Source organism: Protomyctophum bolini, assembly GCF_963924005.1.
Source record: "Protomyctophum bolini genome assembly, chromosome: 17".
Classification (NCBI taxonomy): Eukaryota; Metazoa; Chordata; class Actinopteri; order Myctophiformes; family Myctophidae; genus Protomyctophum; species Protomyctophum bolini.
The window spans coordinates 9,292,555-9,315,255 of NC_137878.1; the positions used below are offsets into that span (position 1 = coordinate 9,292,555).

At 41.2% G+C, this 22,701-nt stretch overlaps 1 protein-coding gene across 1 annotated transcript in view; it reads right to left on the bottom strand.

Annotated features, from left to right (window-relative positions):
• The window catches only part of LOC308331899 (putative acyl-CoA dehydrogenase 6), a 30,673-nt gene extending 9,077 nt beyond the window's left edge, over positions 1-21,596 (bottom strand). Inside the window, exons 1-2 of the mRNA XM_080787430.1 lie at positions 21,366-21,596; positions 11,940-12,060 (exon numbers count right to left, since the gene is read on the bottom strand). Of these exons, the coding sequence (XP_080643556.1) occupies positions 11,940-12,060; positions 21,366-21,587 (343 nt within the window). The 5' untranslated portion in view covers positions 21,588-21,596. The remainder of the gene's footprint in view (positions 1-11,939; positions 12,061-21,365) is intronic.
• Between the last annotated feature and the right edge of the window lie 1,105 nt (positions 21,597-22,701).

Below are 22,701 nucleotides of genomic sequence, written 5' to 3' on the forward strand. Positions count from 1 at the left end.
AAGTACCGGTATTAAAGGTGCTTTGATCTTTACTGGAAATGTGAAATAATGAGTGTCTGAAAAATGCCATTATACATCCGTTCTGTGCATCAGAAGCATCAGAACTCAGGTCCATAATGGAGTTTAACAATGCATTATCAACCGTGTACAAATCTCCACTTCCCACATGCCGTTTCTTTCTCACACACACACTCTCGTGTCGTACCACCTGACCTTTCTTTTCGTCTTTCATACATGCGTTACAGCATTAGCTGTGAACTGGCACAGCCCACATCTCATACAGAAATGCACTACGCAGAGGCTACTAAGTAAGTGCAATGACACGAGCTTACCGTACGTACGCCCATTTTTTGCATTGAATCTCAGACCTTCTCTAAAGTCCTCGGCGATAAACACAGACCCTGCAAGTTGTTAGCATAAAACCTTGAGAAAAAGCTAAAACACTTACAAAGACAAATAATTATGTGTGGGGAACAACAACTCCAGTGGATGAAAGGAATGACACGTTAGAAAACCGTATAGAAAATATAAAATGTCACTGTGAATCGGATGTCATGTAATCATGTCTAGCCTCCCTAAGTCTCTGACACAGTAGAAATGTGTCAGGAAGATTGGCCTCAAGTGCAGGAAGATTGGCCTCAAGCGTAATGCAAAAATAACCCATTTAGACATGTCGACATCTCGAGGTCGACATCTCAAAATGCCTTCTGTGGGCGGGGCTACACTGCGGGCGGAATTGGCTACGCTGCCACTATAATCAATGGAACCTGGCTGCAGGTGTGCAGGTTGTGCAGCCGAAGCTCTGCGCGTGAATCATGTTTTTTACACAAAGTGCTCTATTTTTTCCAGTGTGTCCGCGGGGGTTAACACAGCGGGGGTTACGCAGCCCTTCACCTCACCTTCAGAGAGGGGGGGGGGATACAGTAAATACGGAACTTCCCCACGGGACGGAACAAATTCACCATTTCTCAGCCTTCCGATTGGTCCCTGACTGACTATAACCAGCGGACTCTTTCTGCCTCGTTCCGCCCTGGTTCTGCCTTGTTTATGTAGAATTTGCTAAAACATCCTTTTTTGGGGGAAAAAAACAAACATGACATGCACTGTTCACCATGCTGCATCCACATGGGTGGACATCAGAAACGTGAACCTCATTGGAGGCCTCCCTCACAGGTCTCAGACAAGGTCAGGGAGAGAAGGATGAGGCTGGCAGGACACTGTGTCAGGCACCCGGAAGTGGTAGCAAGCAAAAAAACGACACAACGGGCCTCATTCACTAACCCCGGTCGTACATTTAGTATACGACCGGGTGTATGTATCTCATTTTAGTTTGAAAGTCACGAGCGCGCTCCTGTCCAGATCATTTTGCATTGTTCCACGGGCCATTTAACCCATTTTCCAAAAATAGCAGACCTACCAAAAGGGGTTCACCATGAAAAACAGAACGCATTGAGTCTTGAGAACTGCCTTGTACATCCGTTTCGTCTGGAAGCGAGTCTCTCTAACTTGCGATGATCAACTATTTTTTGTGACGTAATATAATTTTTTGGCTGTTTGTTTTGGCAGAATGTCTTCAAAGCAGGCTACTGTGTCTATGCTAAGATGGCAAATTTATGGACCTCTAGTATAGTGCCCATTTTGAAAATCAATGGCTGTGTTGGAATTTGAATATATTTCTCTATCTAATTTTAACCCCACAAGCAGATGGCCTTTTTTGTATAACGGCGAATCTTAACTAATGTATTTATGAATGTATGTAAAACAACGTCTGGTTCATCTTGATGTATTGTATACAAGAACATGAGGAGTGACATTCTGTGATGTTGTTTATTGTTTATTATCTATCATGCATTCATCACTTTACTCTTTGTCAGCTTTTTGTACCATCTCTGACTTGTTTTGATCGCGTGATTCTGTACACAGCTGTTACCCATTCCATGTGATCATGATCGACAAGAGGGTTGTCACACTTCCTCAGACTAGAGCTGAACACAGAGGAACACATCTTTATATAAAGATGTGTTCCTCTGTGTTCAGCTCTAGTCTGAGGAAGTGTGTGAGTACCTTCTTTTCTTTATCCGTTCACTCATGAATGACGAATGGGGACCGCAGTACCTGACATTTAAGATGACAGATCAGTCATTTAACGTTACGAAATATGTCAGCCGCCGTGTAATGAAAACGGTCCACTCAGCTTGGCAATGAAAAAGTACAAGGTAATAACACATGGGCCCCGGCACTCCCAAGCCGACAGGAGGGTCAGCGCCACCTGTCAGCGTACCTATCGGATGATGGATCGTACAGGGGGAGATACAGAGACAGAGAGAGAGAGAGAGAGAGAGAGAGAGAGAGAGAGAGAGAGAGAGAGAGAGAGAGAGAGAGAGGGAAAGAGACATGTTGTAAAAGCAAACAAGGGAGAGGAGGGAGCCAAAAAAAGGAGAAAAAAAAAAAAAAAGAGGAAACAGCTGTGCCGTGATAAGTCTGTGACAGCCCTGTGAAACCCTGTGGTTGACGATGTGGACAAAGGGAAGTGCAGTGTTTTCACCCACTTTTTTTTTTACAAAACAGCTGGCTCGGTATATAGGTGAACAAGTAGGGAAAGTATAAAGCAACGCAGACGGACTGGGGGCAAAGACAAGCTAAATAAAACATATGGTGCTGCTGTGATCGATATGGGAGCATATATTGCGTTCCTGTGCTCGGAACAGCAGCTGTTCCCTTTGCGTACGTATGTCACAGTGACATTTCTGTGTGCAACGATGTAGACTTAAAACAAATAAAGAGATGGGATTTTTTCTTTTTTACTTTAAAACACGTTTAATCGTGTTTAATTGGGTTTTAGTGTGTTCACCGCAGACCGTTTTTATGTTGCTCGATTCAATATTTAGACATGTTTTTAGACACCCCTTCCTATATAAACCCATTGCAACCGATATTGTCCTAATGTGTGAGGGAGTCTTTTTTTCCAGTTATTAAACGCTTTCTTTCAATTGAATATCGTATTTCTGATAGCAGTCTTGTGGAACATGCCACACACTATCAATTCACTGCTTTTAGCTGAATTAGTGAATTCTTTGTTCTATGTTTTACACATTTTGTCCTAGAGAGAGAGAGAGAGAGAGAGACATATACAGTATATACACATGTAGTTTGATGTTACTTCCTCAGACATAGTGAAGTGTATTCATGCCTCTTGATGGAGAGCGCAAATTTTTAAGTTTGCATTTTAAAAACGTGCATGCCAACACGTACTCTATGTAAATTAGATGACACTAGTGAAGATTGTTGGGATGGCATCATGACTCAAAAACTTGTGATAATTTATTAGACCACATTTCCTTAAAAAAGGGTGACAACATGGCAACGTGGGACCAGTGAATCACTGGTCCCACACTCTCCAAGACAACCCTTAGCAACAATTAAAATGGATACATGTGTCTAACGCCTGACGTCTTTTCATTGGGACATTGTGTTAAGTTATCCCTGATGGGCCTCATGGCTCGGCAAGGCTTACGTGCAGATGAGCTTGCAGGTCTGCCATTTCTTTTTTTAAATGGTGAAGATTTGTGCAAATCGCAAATAGCAACATAAGTTTGTCTGAAAACTGTTTAGAAGACATTTGTCGAATCGGCCTCATGGTCTCAATGGGTCAATATTGTACAATTTTAGAAACCAGAAGGTCTGTTACATTTATTACAGGAATAAATGAGATAAAATCTTGACATTATAAATGACATTAAATGAGATTCAATCTTGACATTATAGAAATCCTTGGAGATGATACGGTAGGATCTTCACTACCGTGACATTAGATATCCCAAACATTCCTCCCAGTGGAAACATGGTGTGGAATGCCAGGTTTGGGTCCAGAAGGGAGGAGACGAGGCCAATGTCAGAGTGTGAACAACTGTGGATGTGAGTAGTGTGTTCCGCTGTTGTTTTTGACAGCACGTTTTTATTTTAGTTTTAGTCACAGTCCCTTGAATAGCTTTAATTTAGTTCCAGTCACATTTTAGTCACCTGGAGCATGGGTTTTCAACAGGTGGTCCGTGGACCACTGGTGGTCCGTGGTGAAGGTATTGCATGTGGTCCCTGACCATGCATTTGGTAATGTTAGGAAAGGGAAGATTTGTATTTTAATTTATTGTATTGACCACAAGTTGAGAAACAATGCAGTGAATGACGCGGTGACATACGATGACTGCTCGATCGATGTTGTCAGTAACTGGGACGTAACTGTCGGACGTCAAGAACTTCCAGAGAAAAAGGGAGATAGAATCTCAAGGGAAACTGTACCGGTTTGCCTGGTTGAGTTACCATTATAAGGAAATGTGCCCATAATTAATTGCATGTGTCTGCTCGCTCATACATAGAGTAAATTACAATGAACAGCAACATGATTTAATTAATTAATATTTAATTAATATTCCCCCCACACCACGCCCATATCCCCCCCTCCCAACACAACAGTGGTCCCCAGGTTGATTCTCAGTCAGGGTGGTGGTGGTCCCTGGTTCATAATCAGTTGAAAACCCCTGCCTGACCTGGAGTGTTTTTTTAGCGTTAGTCTAGTTGTAGTCGACTAAATATCATAAGATTTTAGTAGACTAAATCTACAGTTAATTTAGTCGACTAAAATGTATTTTGGCGGGCCTTGTTGCCGTCGCAATGGCTGATTTTACACTTGCTGAAAAGAGCCGATCTACAAGCTCACGTGTGAGCTTGTAGATCGGCTGTTTTCGGCATGCAACCAAATGTAAAATGACTCGTGTCTTTTACTTACACTGGACCTCTTCTCCACTAGTCCCTTCCTTTTTATTTTCTTCCTTTTTTAATATAATTTTCATCCCACGATTTTGCAACCCTTTTTGTTTTTTTACCCAGTGTCAATTATCTAATATAATCCTGGGCGCTACACTTCCTCTGCCAACCTGGGAAGAGCAACGGGCTGACCTCATGCTTCCTTCTATGCATGAGGAGTCCAAGCTGCTTCTTTTCACCCGACAGGGGAGAGTTTCACCGGCCAGACGTAGCATGTGGAAGGAACACGTTATTCCGACCAGTTCCTTTCCCCTCCATTAGGTGCCCTGGCTGGGGGGGGGGGGGGGGGGGTAGTTTTACCACTAGTCCCTTCCTAACATTTTTTATTTTTTTTACAAAATTGTCAATATACTTAGTCTTAGTTTTAGTCAACAAAGGTAGTCGACGGACATTTTTCCGTCATAGTTTTAGTCGACGAAATCAACACACTGGTGTGTTCACAGTTCAGAGGAAACGGGCAGGGAGCCAACGGTCATGCATGTCTTGTCTTCTCCCCATAAACGTTGTTGCTCGGCAAAACTGAACGTTCTGTGTTTTTAAAAGCCTTTCCTCCTCACAGAGGGGAAGGATGGAGGGTGAGGGCGACCTTTCTGGCCCCGTCACAGTGAGGGAGCAATGTTGCTTCAAAGGCTGTTAATTCTCAACGTTTGCGCCAGTCTGCATCCTGCACTCAATCGACAAAGCATAATATGTAGTTGAGGAAAGACAATGTAAGAGAGACAATGTATGTTGTTGGAAGCAAGCTGTGAACGAGTGACACCATTACAGCATGTGCTCATGACATGCATGTATGATTTTGGTTTTATTTGAATGGATGTTACAAAAAGGGGAAGTCTTAAATGGTAAATGTATATAGTGCCTTTATCCAAGGCACTTTACATTCACACACCGATGCCGGAGGAAACCATGCAAGGCACCAACCTACACATGTGCTGTCCTTTTGATATACTTGTTCCTGATCCTATCCATCCTTGTTACGCCCAGAGAGAGCTGGGAGTAACTCACTTTCCGATCACACATCACACCTGACACTTTTCTCCACCCATTCCCAACCTGCTTGCCCTCGTTTCCTCACATCTTTTTTCCACACTCTCCATTGCTCTGAAATGTTGACCCTAAATACTTAAAAGTCCTCCACCTTCTGCACGTCTACTCCCTGTAACCTCCAGTGTTGATTTCGCCGACTAAAACTAAGACGAAAAATGTTCGTCGACTACCTTTTTTCACGGACGAAAACTAAATGGAAACTAATTGAAAACTAAGCTATGATGACTAAAACTAAGACTATATATATATTGACAATTTCGTCAACAAATAAAAACTAGACTAAAATGTTAGATAGGGACTAGTGGACAAGAGATCCAGTATAAGACATTTTACACTTGGTTGCATGCTGAAAATAGAGGATCTACAAGCTCACAATGCGTCGCTCAGCATGTGTAAAAGCATGTGTCATTACGACGGCATCAAGGCCCGCCAAAATACATTTTAGTCGACTAAATCAACTGTAGATTTAGTCGACTAAAATCTTATATTTAGTGGACTAAAACTAAACACTAAAACATTCCAGGTGACTAAAATGTGACTAAATGAAAACTATTCAAGAGACTATGACTAAAACTAAAATCGCTGCCAAAAACAACCTAACCTCACTGTTCCACTTGGGTTCCTCTCGCGGGAGGTCGGACCAACGCCACGCTACCTAAAAAACCGGCACCACCAGCACACTTCCTCCATTCCTCAGGCATCCTCTCATTCTTCAAGGCCCTGTTGAACGACCAAGACAAAAATTCGACTGCCACCTCTCCTAGACACGTCCATACCTCTATGGGTATATCATGAATATTGACCAACTGCTTTTCCACACATTCTCTTTACTTCAGCCATTTTGGACGGGAACCCCTTTTGGTGTTCTATAAGCATATATGTTATACTTTAGCTATTGAAAGATAACAGTCGTGAAAATGTGCGATTTTTTTTAAAATGAAAAATCTTTGAATATATATTTCAGAGCGAACATTTTTAACTAAAGTATTTGCTTCTGGGGGGTCCCTGGAACTACACATTTTCAGATGGGGGTCCGTGGCCCAATAGAGATAATTCTGGGGGTCCTCGACATGAAAAAGGTTGGGCACAACTGACATAGAAACATGGGTTTTTTAGAAAACTATTTATTTATTTAGAAGCCCTTTTTTTTTTAATCGACCTCAGTCCAAAATTGGTTATGCCTTCCTCACATCGTCTCACTAATCTATAGGCATGTAACGATACACTCAACTCACGATACGATACGAGGTTCACGATACGATTTTATTATTTTATGATATTATTTTCCAGACAAATGAAAATGATTTATCTTCCCCCCAAGCTTTTTTCACAATTTTTATTTAATTACATTTCAAAAGTAGCATTACTTTTCATGTACAATTACCTTCATTTCTGTAAACATGCTTTCATGTTTAAACCTAGCTCGAGTTAACATTTCTTCTTTTCTTTGATGGCATCTTAGGATAGATGTAGACCTCTTTGACAGTGCAGAGACATAATTGCCTTCCTTGATGTATTAATTAGCATCAATAACGACTATCACCTGTGTCACAGACACACACAGCTCCCCTCTGCAGGCCTCTACTACTGAAAGTGACTGCATGGAGTCTGTCTCATTTCTCTCCAAAAGCACACGAATATGATGGAATATGATTACAGCTCATATTTCATATCACACACTATCCCCCCCTAAAATACACATATATATATATATATATATATATATATATATATATATATATATATATATATATATATATATATATCGATATATGATATATCGTTACATGCCTACTAACCTATGTAACTTACTGGTTCACCACGGTTACCTCTTCTACTCTTTGTTCCCTCTCATTGTCCTCGTTCATTAACTCTTTCATCTTGCCATCACACTTCCGGCACCTGTCAATATACATTTCCATCTCTATCACCCTAACCTGTTGTAATCACCCTAACCTGTTGTATGCCCTTCCCATCTCCATCTGTCCGTCTTGCCGACCTGTATGAATCAGTCTCTCCCTCCTTGCTGTCCAGCCCTTTGTTTGGCCTTTGCCACATGACCCACATTCACCTTACGCTGCTGCACCTCCCTGTACTCTCTTCAGTCCTCTCTTAGCGTTCCACCTCTTCATAGGTAACCCCCTTTCTCTGCACCGGTGTTGTTTTTGGCAGCAAATTTCTATTTTAGTTTTAGTCATAGTCTCTTGAATAGTTTTCATTTAGTTTTAGTCACCTGGAATGTTTTAGTGTTAGTCTACTTTTAGTCGACTAAATCTACAGTTGATTTAGTCGAACAAAATGTATATTTGGCGGGCCTTGATGCCGTCGTAAAGACAGTTTTTTTCACTTGCTACAAATAGCCGAACTACAAGCTGCGACGCGTTGCGAGTTTGTAGATAGGCTATTTTCAGCATGCAACTAATTGTAAAACATTTAAGTCTAGTTCTCCTCAGTGAAAAAAGGTTGTCCTGCACTTCCTCATTCCACCCACCAATTCTCCTTATCTGCTGTACTTTCCTTCCAAATTGCACACAGAGTACTCTCCCACCTGTGGAACGTGTATTATGTAACGTGTTATTGTGCACCGTTTATTTATGAATATGAATATCTGAAATAACACTTTCTGTTCCGTGTCTTTTGGGAACACATTTGCATAAGCTGGCGGAGATGTTTCTAGTGCACGGAGGTTGGAAGTCAGCACAAACAATGCAATTGGGAGAGTTGTCAGATTAACCCATTTTGGGCGGGCACCCCTTTTGGTGTTAGCATTATGTTATGCTTTAGCTATTGAAAAATAGCAGATCTACAAGCTCATAGCGTGCCACCGAGTGGCGCACTACGAGCTTGTAGGTCTGATATTTTTGGTTAGGAGACAATTCATCTCCCTCCATCTGATGAGTCATATGGCCATCAACCAGATTAACTAAATCCTAAATCCCAGTGCTCAGTGAGTGAGACTGAGCCTTCTAAATCAATTGAAGTCCAGGCCTCTCTTGAGAGCTTGCATTCATTAGTCAGTGTTTCAGCACGGACAGTTGTAATACATTTATACGACAGTTTTCTGAAAAACCTTATGTTTCTGTATCAGTGGTGCTCAATATTTCATGTCAAGGACCCCAAAAATTATATGTAATATGCCTCCGCCCCCCATCTGAAAATATGTTGTTCCAGGGACCTCCCCCAGAAGCAAAGATTTGAGTTAAAATGTTCACTCTGTAATAATATATATATTCAAAGATTTAAGGCACATTTTCACGATTTTTCAAAAATAGCAGACCTACAAGTTAATAGCTTGTAGATCTGTTATTTTTCAATAGCTAAAGTACAACATAATGCTTAAAACACCAATAGGGGTTCCCACCCAAAATGGTTTAATGACAAGTGCTGCACGCTTAACATGCGTATAAAAGAAGTCTCACACTGTATCTCAGTTAAGGGTTACTTATAAACGAAACATCTACTCAGTTAATGGTTATAATGAAACATCTAAAGTCAGTGAACTCAAATACGACGTCACTTTGACTACCTGTATCGTCCTCTGGAGTGGGTTCGTAGAAATAAAACATACGGTATAACACAACAAGCAGTGCCACGTATAATGTATTCATGTCCTATGAGACAAAATATGTAGGTCAAGATACAATATGAGAAAGAAAACAGCTCCACAATGGGCCTGTTACAGCAAGTTGCCTTGAAGTCTATTTTTCCCAGTAGTGCACTTACTGCAATATACCTGTACATACATACCACAGCTGAAGGAGCGTCTGTTGTTGTTATACACTGTTGGTGCAAATTAGTCTACATTGCCAGTTGTGCAGCCTATTCTCGAGAGGCAGACAGGCAGACACAAACGGTTATGGATGATTTTGTAGGTCAGTTCTGCCATATTAACTTTTTTTGAGTGGTGCTCAAAAAGGAACAGCAATGTCCGTGTTGACCTAGGTATGTGACTGTGTGTTGCTATGTGACTATGAGTACCAGTAGGGGCGCTGTTGTGCCAGAAACAGAGACAGAGAGATAGTGCCGCACTGCTGCCTGCTAATGAGAGAGGGGGGGGGGGGGGGAGAGAGGGGAGTTGCACCACTCAGTTCACACGGGTGTGATTTTTAATCTAAGCTCAACTAACTTCCCATGCTCGCTCCCTTGGGCATGGTGCCAACATGCCTGGTGTGTGTGTGTGTGTGTGCATCAGTGAGGATGGAAAAGTGGAGCAGTATATTTTTCTTTGGAAGAGGGAGTGGCAGCAATTGTATCTGGTCTTGCTTGTGAGCTGCCTTGTTGAGCGGCACTGAGAATATTAAAAATATTAAGCTTGAGCCTCCGGCTCAAGCTTAATATGCAAAGTTACAAGATAGCAGTTTTAAAAGGGCAAAGTTACAGTAATAACAGTTATTACCTTTGAACCTTTTGCCAGTAATGGGCTTATCGTGTCAATAAAAGAATCCCTAAATGTCCTAAACCAGTGGTTTTCAACTGATTGTGAATGAGGGACCGCCACCCTGATTTAGAAACACTGTTGTGTTGGCCGTGGATATGGGCTAAGATTAGTGCTCTTGTATCACTTGCTATGCATCCCATGTGCATACATTGTATCCATTGACTAATTATTTCCTAGCGACTCATACAGACATTCCGGTGAACTTCCCCTTCTTGAGATTTTAACTAAATGACTGCATGGACAGTCATCAATGTCACCAGGTTATTCAGTTCACTGTTTCTCAACTAGTAAATACCTCCACAGATGACCAGTTGAAAACCCCTGTCCTAAACCATCATCACTGCAAGTGTTTAAACCCTCAGTTTATCCATATAAGGTCTCCAAAAACAAATGGGGGGCCCTTTGCATGTTGGTGGCCCAGGGGCCCCTTTATCTCTAGATCTGCCTGTGCTATAAACTAGCAACAGCAGAAAACACATTGGACATTTTAATATTCTATTCTTGCACACCATACAAATGTCATGCTTTAGTTTAAAGGTTTTTCAGCAAAAGGCCGATGCACACCTCAGAAGGCTAGCGGCTAGGGGGGGGGGAGAGAGAGAGAGGAGAGTTGCAACACTCGGTTCACACAGGTGTGATTTTCATTTATAGACAATAAAAACCTTGCTATGTTTGAATTAATGCCAATTTATTGTAGTAATAAGACGATCGCTTAATTTATATTCCATCATCTAGTGGTTTCAAAAATAAAAACAGGCAATCTGTGTCAGCATGTCGCGACAGGGTTAAGCGGTTAGCCATCAGGTAATCTACCGGGTCTTAGTCTACTAATGCCTAAGGACTGTTTACTCAGCAGACTTTAGTTCTCGGCCCTCCTCCTCCTTCTCTAACCTGCCGACTGTGAGAATCTTCTCAATGGTTTCCAATGTTCAAACAAACACCCATATTGAAATGCAACCCATTTAAAGAAATCATACGATTCAAATCATACAATTTGGCACATTATTTTACATAATACTGTATATTGGCTACTAAAACAATCGTATGACGTAGTACTTCTTATGAGCCGATAGAGAGATATTTTTTATTCAAAGTGTGTTGATTGTATTGCTGTATTGTTCTTTCTGCTTTGGCAATGTAAACGTATGTTTTCTCATGCCAATAAAGCCCTTTGAATTGAATTGAATTGTGTCTGCAAAATGTCACAGATTCTACAGCTCAACATCTGGAACTGGAATGTACTAACAGGCAATTATTGCTGGATCTGGATGTGACAAACGCACAGAATTACAGCGGAAATATGTCTAAACTAGACACAATATAAAATACAGCATAAGATGAAGGGAATGGTGTAAAACAATGCATACTCAATCATTCTAAAAAAAATAAAACACAATTCTTACGTTTCGTTTTTATTTATCCCCGTGTCAATATCGCCTTGATGCACCTTAACCGATCTACAAGCTCATATCGTGCCACCGAGTGGTGCGATATGAACTTGTAGGTCTGCTATTTTAGAAAAATCGTTAAAATGTGCCTCAAATCTTGTCATGATTTAGAAAACTTTTTTTTTTTTAATTTCGACGTCAGGCCTGAATGGGTTAAGACAAGTGAGATAATGACGTATTCTTACCCAGTGGTTTGGTGACTCCAAGAAAGCCAGCACTCCCCAAGATCTTGAAGACTTTGTGAGCTGGAAACTGTCCCTCTGCTTCCCACTGGTCAACATAGGGGTTGATATCCTGGTCAATAATCTATGGAGCAGGTACAGGAGAGGAAATGGAAATGTAATGTATAATTAAGTAGGGACATACTGTAACATAACGACGTACCGAAAAGTTGGTTAAGACCCTCAGTGAAGATATAATAAGTAAATACACTTGCATTATAGTGTGTGTGTGTGTGTGTGTGTGTGTGTGTGTGTGTACAGATTAAAATTGGGTGCATTTTGCATCCCAAAACGCAGTTTATAGTTAAGGGACGCAATAAAGCAAAGACCTCTGCATCCACGGGATGCACTACTGTACTGTTTTTTATTCTAGTTTATTTTACTAGCTTCATTTCTTCTTCTGTTTTCCACATGAATATAACCACATTATAACCATATTAAATTAAATGGGAGTTGAATGCTGCAATTTGCAGAAATGGCAAAATGTGACTCCTAGCACAAGTGCGTGCGTGCGTGTGTGCACGCCTGGTAAAATATGACTGTGACTGTGACTGTATACTTTATACGTGCGTGTGTGCGTGAATTGTATTGTCATTCTATACAAGTACAGAACGGAATTTGTTTACCCAGGTCCTAGTCAGGCAAAAAAACATCTAACATTTCATAAGTCTAAAATCATAAAATTCATAAAGACGACACAGAGTATAGTAAAAAAAGAAGAAAAAAAAACAATTGCACAAGCCGCTGATATTGTGTCAAATCATAATTGTGAGTGTATGTGTGAGTGAATTAGTGTGTGTACAACTGCTCATCCCCAAGTGTAGCTTGCATCTTTGCGGTATGAGTAATGTTTCTTAGCAGACCACCAAATGCGTTACAAAATTATTTACAGTAAGTCTATTGTGCACACATGTACATTTTGGGTGTGTATAAGCATACTTAAATAGCATGCCAACAATAAAATATAGAAGCAAAGGGCTATCTTTCAAACGGATAGGAAACTGACTCACTCACTACAGGGCAGGTCCTAGTGGAAGTAGTAGTGAATGGAGGTAAAAAAAAATGTATTTTTAGACAATGCTTTCCTGCTGCACTCCAGCCTATGCAATCAGTGTCTACTGTCTGGCAGACTAGACTTTGTTTTGTTTTTTTGCAACCGAATGGCTGGAAAATAGAAATGTTGAGTACTCCAGGAACTCTATGGTTTCAGTATTTATTTATGATGTATTCTCTCTATTATTAAGGTAATTGTATAGCGGCCAATTTATATTGGTGGTGGGGGGGGGGGGGGGGGGGGGGGCAGGGGTCGCGAGACATGGCCAAAGCATTTCCGGTGGGTCCCCACTCCCCAGCCAAATATCAATGAAGCAGACTGGGAAATGAGAGAAGAACCGTAGAAAAAAAACAGACAACGTTCTTCTTAATTCAGAGACGTTTTACGGTAAGCAAGAACACCACAAGGTACAGTAACACATAGGAGAAAACAGTAACAATCAGATGGAGCAGTCTGGTTGCCGACAAGGCATCAACAAGGCCACCTCAGGTGACATTTCTACCGCACACACACGCACACGCCACACGCACACGTGCGTCATAATATGACGCGCGTGTGCGTGTGGCGTGTGTGAAATGTTAATATTATGAAATGTTAATATTATTATAAACATTTCACGAGGAGTGAAATGGAGGCAAAGGAGGCTTTGGGGTGAATGGTTAAAGGAAATGAGTGAGCCTCGATAGTTACTGTGACTCACTGGACGCGTTCCTGGAACTGGCCGTCCACAGCTGTGGAAGCACTTATCGGACTGACCATTCTGCTAAGACACCGATGCACTAAACATGCAATAATTTTTTTGTAGGAATTCAAGCTGATTCGAAGAGAATAATAGAATAAAACATTAAGGTCAGCTTAAGAGGATGAATGCTAATGACACCTTCCACCTATGAAATGTGCCAAGTCAACAACCTAGCTACTGTAGCTGGCATATAAAGCCACCCTGGCCTGCATATTGTAGCTTAATAGCTTTACAATTTAGGCTATTCAGCTAAATAATAATGTTCCTACTGTAGTACTAGGTATTGTTCATTTTTCTATGCGGTATATTGACGATAAAAAAAAACAAAAAAACTAAGCACTCCAATGTGCAGAAATAGCAGATCTACAAGCTAACAAACAAACACTTTACAAATATAACAGGGGTTGGCGGCCTATTACATTTTTGGGGTCCTTGACATGAAACATTGCGCACCACTGACACAGAAACATTAGGTATTTCAGAAAACTGTGATTTAGAAGACATTTTCTAAATTTCGAAGTCAGGTCAAAATGGGTTAAATATGTTTGCTATGGAGCAGAACTAGACACGTCGTACTAGTCTAGCTCTGGTCCAGGAGTTCCTCTAACGATATGGACCAGAGCTACGACTAGTCCATTAGAGACCCAGGCAGGCAAAGTTCAAACTATGTGCAAACTTGGGAGCAACTGTAGAAGTCATAGCCCAGGCATTGCAAAAATGCTATTAAACTAAAGTTAAAAAAGGTACTCGTCTTTCACCACTGCACTACCACAAACAAAAACTCGTTTTCTAGTTTATTTCACCTTTGCACTACCACAAACAAAAACTTGTTTTATATTTGATGTCACCTTTAACACCAAAAGGCGCCCTTGGCACCAATTTTGCACCAGCCCGTTGAGACAAATGGTTCCGTCTGCCTCCCAGTGTAGTGTGCATAATGCATATATACAGTATAGGCTAGCCAAGGTCAGGTTCAGCACAGGCATTCCCACCCACAGCAGTCTTCGAGAGTTCACAAAAAATGCTAATTCACAACTCAACTTTTATAAAAGTTTCTAAAAAAACCGATTACCTCACTCTCTCTAATATGGCATGATCGGTCAATCCACTGAGAAGAATGGACGCATTTGACAGTTTTTCTTCATTTTATATTTTTATGGTAGGGTTTATGAATTGATTGGCGCTGTGCCGTGTAACTTTGTAACAAACAAAACCACATAAGTGCCTTTAGCAATGAGTGACTGCCCGTCTACCTCGAGTTCCGAGGTATAGTTAATGGACGAGACAATAAAGACATCACTAATAGCATCGTTGATGGCCAAAAGTTACAGCACGACTCCTGCTCGCAGACTTCACAGAGTAAAATGGCATCCCAAGTATACTACAGACAATAAAAAATCAATCATTTAAAATCACGGCCAATTGAGCAATTAATCGAACAGTAGAGGAATCTGAATGAGTCATTGTCATAAATAGAGCTATCAAAATAACAAGAAAATAAATCCAGCTACACTAATCCAAGACGATGGCCATGGAGGTCGAGACAGCTTTGTGTACTCGTGTCTCATAGCACACGCAAGCTCAAATGACTCAACATTTTACACAAAAACGGCTAAGTATTATGCGAAGGACGCTAGCTGCTTTCCTCACCGTTAACCCATTCTGACCTGAGATCAGATTCATGCGAGGTTTCCACTGGACACACACTGGTCTGATTAACCCATTCTGACCTGAGATCAGATTCTAAAAATGTCAGTCGTTCTTCGAATTTTTCAAAAATAGCAGACCTACAAGCTCTTATCGCGCCACTCGGTGGCGCGATATGAGCTTGTAGATCTGCTATTTTTCAATAGCTAAAGCATAACATGATGCTAACACCGAAATGGGTTCCCGGTCAGAATGGGTTAATGCGCTTGCACAATCTACAGTTAATATAAAACTGTTATTGCGCCAACATTTCAACCAAGTACTGTGATGCAAAATACATGACTTCGGTTTTTATCTTTTTTTATTAATTATGCCTTTATTTTCCTGCCGTGGCGCCAGCGCTCGACCGGCCTTTAGTAGTATATTCAACTTGACACCAAGCTATGGGCGGCGGTGGTTCAGGGGTAGAGTGGCCGGATGGTAACCGCAAGGTTGCCAGTTCGAACCCGGGCTCCCCCAGTTAGTGTCGAAGTGTCGAAGCAAGACACTGAACCCCTAATTGCTCCTGATGTGCTGGTTGGTGCCTTGCATGGTTTCCATCGCCATCGGTGTGTGAACGTAATGTACAATCTATGTAAAGCGCCTTGGATAAAGGCGCTGTATAAATGCACCATTTACCATTTAAGCTACATTTGTGAAGTGGCGGCACTGCAAGAGTTATGCAGGAAAAGACTGCAAGCAAAGCTTGGAAGTGCTGGAAGAGTTACGTGTTTTTTCCAGGATTGCAAAAAGAACATTATCTCTTTCCAAAACACACAGATCAAAACGCCTCTTCTCGCCAAGAAATATGAACAAGACAGAAAGGTTTGGACTTTCCCCCCCCTGTGTACTGCCCTGGAGTCCTGGACACAAAATAAATCAATTCACTATGGGTCACAAGCCAAGGCCTTAGCCTTTTAAAACTTAAAAGATGCTGCATTGCCAGTTCACAACTTTGTGTAACTGCTATAATGTAGAAAGTAGAAAGTAGAAAGTAGAAAGTTAAACAATGCAATCTCTGAAGCTCTCGCCACATCCATATGAATAATTATTCTAGCTTCACATACAGTCAGAGAGCTCTATCCAAATCTCTGGTTTCACCTTCTTTTCGACATTAGATTCAACTGGCGACACAGGAGCATGGTCTTTGGCCACCACTGTGCTCAACATTTACACCTACGCGATTGTGAAACATCACTGCAAGTATAGGTCGGGAGAGGCTTATCGTCACGTTAGTCTGTCCCCATTCTCCCAACAGTTACAATGTGCTAAAACCCCTGGGAGATGGAATGCTGAGGCACAGCACCAGACCTACCATCATCTTCTCCCAGTACCTACAGCACGACTTGCCACACCCAAGCCGTGCTATACTCACTCATACACCGAGTTGGCGGCGCCCGGGATCGAAACCATGACCTTGTGGTCCTAAGGCAGGAGCTCTATAGCGACTGAGCTAAATTAAAATCAAGTATGAACTTAACTATGAATATTTAAAAAATCACACCCGTGTGAGTAGTAAGTGGTGCAACTCCGTGTGGGGGTGGGGGTACCTTTGCCGTGTGTCTGGCATATACAGTATCCGCCCTGTTCTGCCGGCAGCACTGTTTAATGCAATTTATTTTTGCGTGTTATAAGTATTTTTTGTTGAATTACTCATGACAACGTTGTAAAAGTCAACAGCATGTATGTCCATAACATATAAGCAGCAGCACGCTAGCAAACAATTCACTAGTTCTCTTTGTTTCAATCATTTTGTCGTTATTTTTCACAATTATATTACCTGATCATCTTAAATACACTAGTTTAAAACTCTACAGTAATATGAAATAATCAAAACATTAGAAAGTAGGCTAGCCGGCATTGTAGGTCTATCAGATTGTGAAAATATAATAACAATAATAATAATAATAAAATAATTGAAAGAAAGAACTAGTGTATTCATTGTCTTCAGAGAGAGCGAGAGAGCAATGTTTTGGTCACATGCCAATTCTTTGGCGGGAAACGAAGTAAGGTCAGTTGGAAAAGACTGCGTGAGAGAAAGAAACCTGTCAGGGTCACAGCCTCACAGGGGACAGGTCTCTTCACAAATATTATGGTTCGTTACTTCGTTTAAGTATCATATCATGAGGCCTTCACGCCACCAAAGGTTGTGAGAGGGGCCAAGAACATCGTGTTGGCCAGGTCTTACAAAATATCCTCTCTCTACAGGGCGTATGCATTCTGCTTTTCCCTGGCATGGCTGAGTCACACCAATGCCCTTGTAAAAAAAAAATTACTAAAAAGAGACAAGAAAAAAAATAATAATAATAATAGCTTGTGTCAGGCCATGATCTCTCTCTCTCTCTCTCTCTCTGAGACCCGTCCATTAGTGACATCATCGATGGGGAATCCAAGCTAATAGAAACTGCAGGCTTTCTAGTCCTGAAAAGTTGCAATGCAAAAAATGGAAGCCATCGTTCTCACGGTAATAAAAATCTTGTTAAAAAAAGAAAATCTGCCTAACGATGTCGTCACTGGTTGGACGGACGGGTCTCTTGCAGCCCTCCTATGAGACACAAACTGAGTAGGAAGAAATTGTGCCATTTTATCATGATTATTAGTGAGGACCTATTATATGAAGATAGGTTGAAAAGTGGTCCTTTAAGAGTGATGGGTACTGTAGTCTGTGCTAGTCTGTAGTAGTCCATGAGAATGCTGCCAAATTAAATCTATTAATATGCATTTCCATTTTCCAATATTCCAATTATGGCACCGACACTATAACCGCCATGACCTTGGTCGGTCACTGAAGGATATCCCATCGCCCCACTAGTATGCCAGGTTTTATTCTCCACCGGGTTATTTTAATAAACTCTACTCCCTCATGTTCCCTTTACATTGTTATACATTTCCTTTTCACATATTCATCCTTCCCATTATTCTCAATGTCAATTATTTTGGACCAGTTGGCATCCTTTGAGGGTTTAGTCACAACATAGCTTTCCTTCCATTAACACAACGTCTTTGTTTCCTTCCCTGAATTGGGCCCTTGGGGGTGTTTATTCTGAGATTTCTGTCTCCGATGACAGTGAAGCAATATACAGTAAAGTCAAACAGAGAAGCCTTCACGGCGCCTACGGTGATTTAGCAACAATATTTACACTGATAATGGCATACAAAATTGGTCAAATGCTGCCTGTTCACCCCCATTTACTGTGAATTGTATTCCCATAATTCAAAAGTCGCTGGGATATGACTGAGGTGCGGTTTGTCTAAATCGAATCAGTGTTTAATGGACTCGTAAAAGACATGGGGACTGGGGAAGGTTCAGGCAATGCATCAAATGTACTTGACGTGATGTTTTTTCAATGCTGTCGTACAGAATTCAGAACAGTTGTAAATCTTATAAGACTGGAGTCAAACCGTCCAATCTTATCTCCACTTCTGCTTGGTATAGAAAAGGAATTAGGCTATATATTGTGAGGATCTTACTTCTTTGTATCTATCATGTCTATTCTGTGCACTTTTTTTTTACTATGCCCCTAGTCTCACGTTGTCACTCCAGATAAATCAGAAATCTCCCGAGTCCAACTACCGATCTGGTGACATCTACATCCTATCCAAGGGTTAATACAGCAGAGAAAGCACCCCTCTGCTGACAAATCAACACACATTGCTTTGAAAAATCACATCAACATCCCAAAATGAAATACCGCTCTAATGTCTTTTCGCTTTGGTTCTGCAATGCATCCACCAGTAGTTTTAGCCCCTACATTGACATTTAGACAACGCATCAAGGTGCTTAGGTCGGTGGAGAGATCGCTGTTCGTCTGGCTACACACACACACATATATATACATATATATATATATATTTATTCTCTTATTTTTAGTGTACTATTTAAATGCCCTTTTATAATGCATTTTGTTTGTGTCAAATGTCTTATGCCTTAATCATGCTTAATGTTTTGTGTAAAGCTCTTTTGAAATTGCCGTGGAATGTGCTTTATACAACAACAAAGAATCACTTGCTTATTAAATGCATCTTTAAAAATCTAAGTGAGGAAGAGAGGAAGGAAAGTGTTCTAAATCTTCTAAACGTCATTAACATATATTTTTTTTGCAAAAAGGGTGAAGTGTCCCTTTAAGGTAGCCAAATAACTCGTCATCAAATTAGTGCCGCGCTTGGATTAACGAGATTCCCGCTGTTCTTATCTGCCGTCTAGCAAAACCACAGCCAAGAAAGGGAACGGGCTTGGCAGAATCAGCGGGGAGGGTGTGGGTCCTCACTATTGATCATCATAATATGGTACCATTTCTTTCTTGTTATTTCAAACAAGGAAAATAATTGTACCATTGTATCTTCAGCATTAGTCAGGAGTCTGGACCAATTACATGAAGATGGGTTGAAAATGGGTGAAATTGTCGACTCCTAAGTGCACTTCTCCAAGGCAACACAAAGGCAGACAGTGCATGATGAACACATTGAACAGGCTGAGTCACTGATTCGATCCTGGATTTAAGAAGACGCACTGGGTTTCACCAATGTACCCATATGCGTTTATCCCTTTAATAATAACTCAATAACTATAACTGTGTAGGAGTTTTTCTGAACTTTGTAATTGATCCTAACTTTATGGAGTGTGCTTACACTTTATTGTCTTAGTACAAGAATATTGCCGTTTATTGGAGGGAGGAGTCATAGAATAGTGCATCAAAACAGGCCATAAGGCCCACATCTTTGTTTGTTTACATGAACACCTTTCTTCCAATCTGATTAAAATAAACCCGATTGAAGGATTTGGGATACTGTAGCCTACTACATTGTACTGTACTCGCACTGTACTGTACATTGTGTCTTCCCCTCCTGGCTTTGCCCTGGGTTGGCTCCCAAGCCTCCCATAGGCCCCCATTTACACTGGCAGACAAATCTAGCCTGAATCAGATCTGTGCCACATCGAGATTGAAATCCGATTGGTTTAAATGAGTCCAACATGTCACATCATGACTCATTTAAACAAATCAGATTCCAATCTGGATGTGGCTCAGATCTGACTCAGGCTGGGTTTAGCTGCCAGTGTAAATGGGGCCATAGAGTCCATCGTGGGCGGCTGTGGCTTAAGAGGACACTGAACCCTACACTGCCTCCAATGAGTTGGTCGGTGTGAGCTCGCCACCGTTGGTGTGTGCATGTGGGAAGTGAGGACGCTGGCGTCGACTGTTCGCCGCTTCACCTCCCAATGTATGAACTATGAATGAATGAACCATTGTAAAGCGCTTTGAGCACTTGGAAAAGCGCTATAAAAATGCAATTCATTATTATTATTTACTTGCCTCTAGTTCTGGGTGCCTGACAGTGCCCTCACTGCTCTGACTGCCAGCCTCATCCTTCTCTCTCTAACTTTGTCTGTGACCCGTATAGGTCCCAATAGAAGTCCACATCGCTGATGGGGTCCGTGACCGTCCAAAGAAAATTATTGATTGATTGATTGATTACTTAACAGTTTGCAAAGACACGCCCAGTAGAGTACACTATAGTACATTAGAGATCAATACAAGGTCTGTTAATTTAAAAGGATTTGAATCCAAGAAAGCACTGGCTTGTTTCCATCCGAGTGTGTAGTTATTGGATCATTTGGTTACATTTCTGTTCTCTCTTGGATTACTAGCATGATGCAGCATCATTTCAGAACAGGAGCAGCTGAAGAAAACAAGCAGAGCTAGCATTGACCCCTCACCTACTTTGTTTCGTGAAACCTTCAGGTCAGCTGCCTATGCTTACATAAAGTCAAACGAGCGGTACAGTGTATTCTAGCACACATATTAATTAACACGTCTCCGTGTATTTTCAACCACACCACGCTCAAAACCAACGAGCGTTAAATTATTTCCAACTCCCTCCTTCATCCATCCATGCTATCTTGCATTACCTTTCTGAGGGATTCCTTTAATGCCAAGTGCTCGTGTGTGTAGAGTAAATGATCACCCAACGTCGTCTCCGGGGGGGAAGAAGTGGAGGCGGGTTTAGATGACACATTTTCAGAAAACGACCGAACGCCACCGAATGACAATAATTTGAAGCTATTTCGACTGGCTGCCAAGTTGTTGAAGCGCCGTGCTCCTTCTCTGCACAGAGCCATTGTTGTTGACATGCTGCTGCTGGATGTGCGCATGCGCGCATGGTTCTGGAAGGAGGTCAGGCAAGGCCACCTGGAATATATGGAACTATATGTTCTTATAAGCAGGTTAATGCATAAGTAATTAAGTCAATTTACTTAAGTTCAGTTATTTTGTGTAATAGGTAGGCTACTTTCAGGTTGAGGTACTTTTACATAAGTGATTATAATGCTTTCTACTAGAGGCTTTTATTTTAGTTTGACTATTGACCGGTTTATTTGTGTTACAAACATACTTATATGATCAATTATGAAATATTACTATATGTTAAACTATAGTAAAGCACCACCTTTACCAACTGGAAAATGTAAGTGTACATTAAAAGTGAACACATTACAATTTCCAACAATGTGAAAGGGCCCATTCTGCACTTACATTTACTTTATGCTGTAAGTATTAATAAGTAATGTACTTATTTTGAATGCAGAACTTTTAACTTTGTAACATTACATTGTGGAATATGCTAATTAAAAAAAAAAAAAAAACTATTCTTCCCCCCACATTACCTATTTTAAGATTGATCTGTTTTGCCGTCCTGGGTGCGTTCGTAAAATGCGCACCGCGGGAGCTCACTCGCCTATTAGTTTGCGTTGCACGGTGCGCTCAGTGCGCGCTATTTCACGAACGCGTCCCTCTGTCATCACAACACATTTAATGGCAGTGGCTTGATTCTGTGTTTCAACAACAGACAAGGGACCCATTTCACTCAGACTGCAGATCCCACGAGACAGAAGCACCGTGTATGTCACACATACACATAGCAAAGTTCACGACAATGATTGCCCTTGCACAGCAAACTCACATTTATTCCACATTTTAAGAGAATATCACAAGGCCACAAACGTGGCCTGAAGAGGAAAAGGATCATTTACATGGGAGCTCATCAAAATGTATTTATACATTTTCATAATTGTCTTAGTATCGTGTACTAAAACTAAAGTCTTCTACTCTTCTTCTACGGTCTGCGAAAGGATCATATCCATTGTACGTCTCCAGGGAGATTGACCTTGGAGATTGACCTGTATCAGGTCCAGATTTAGCAGAGGACACAGCCACCCTTTATCTCCTTGAAGGGATTCGTTTCTTCGT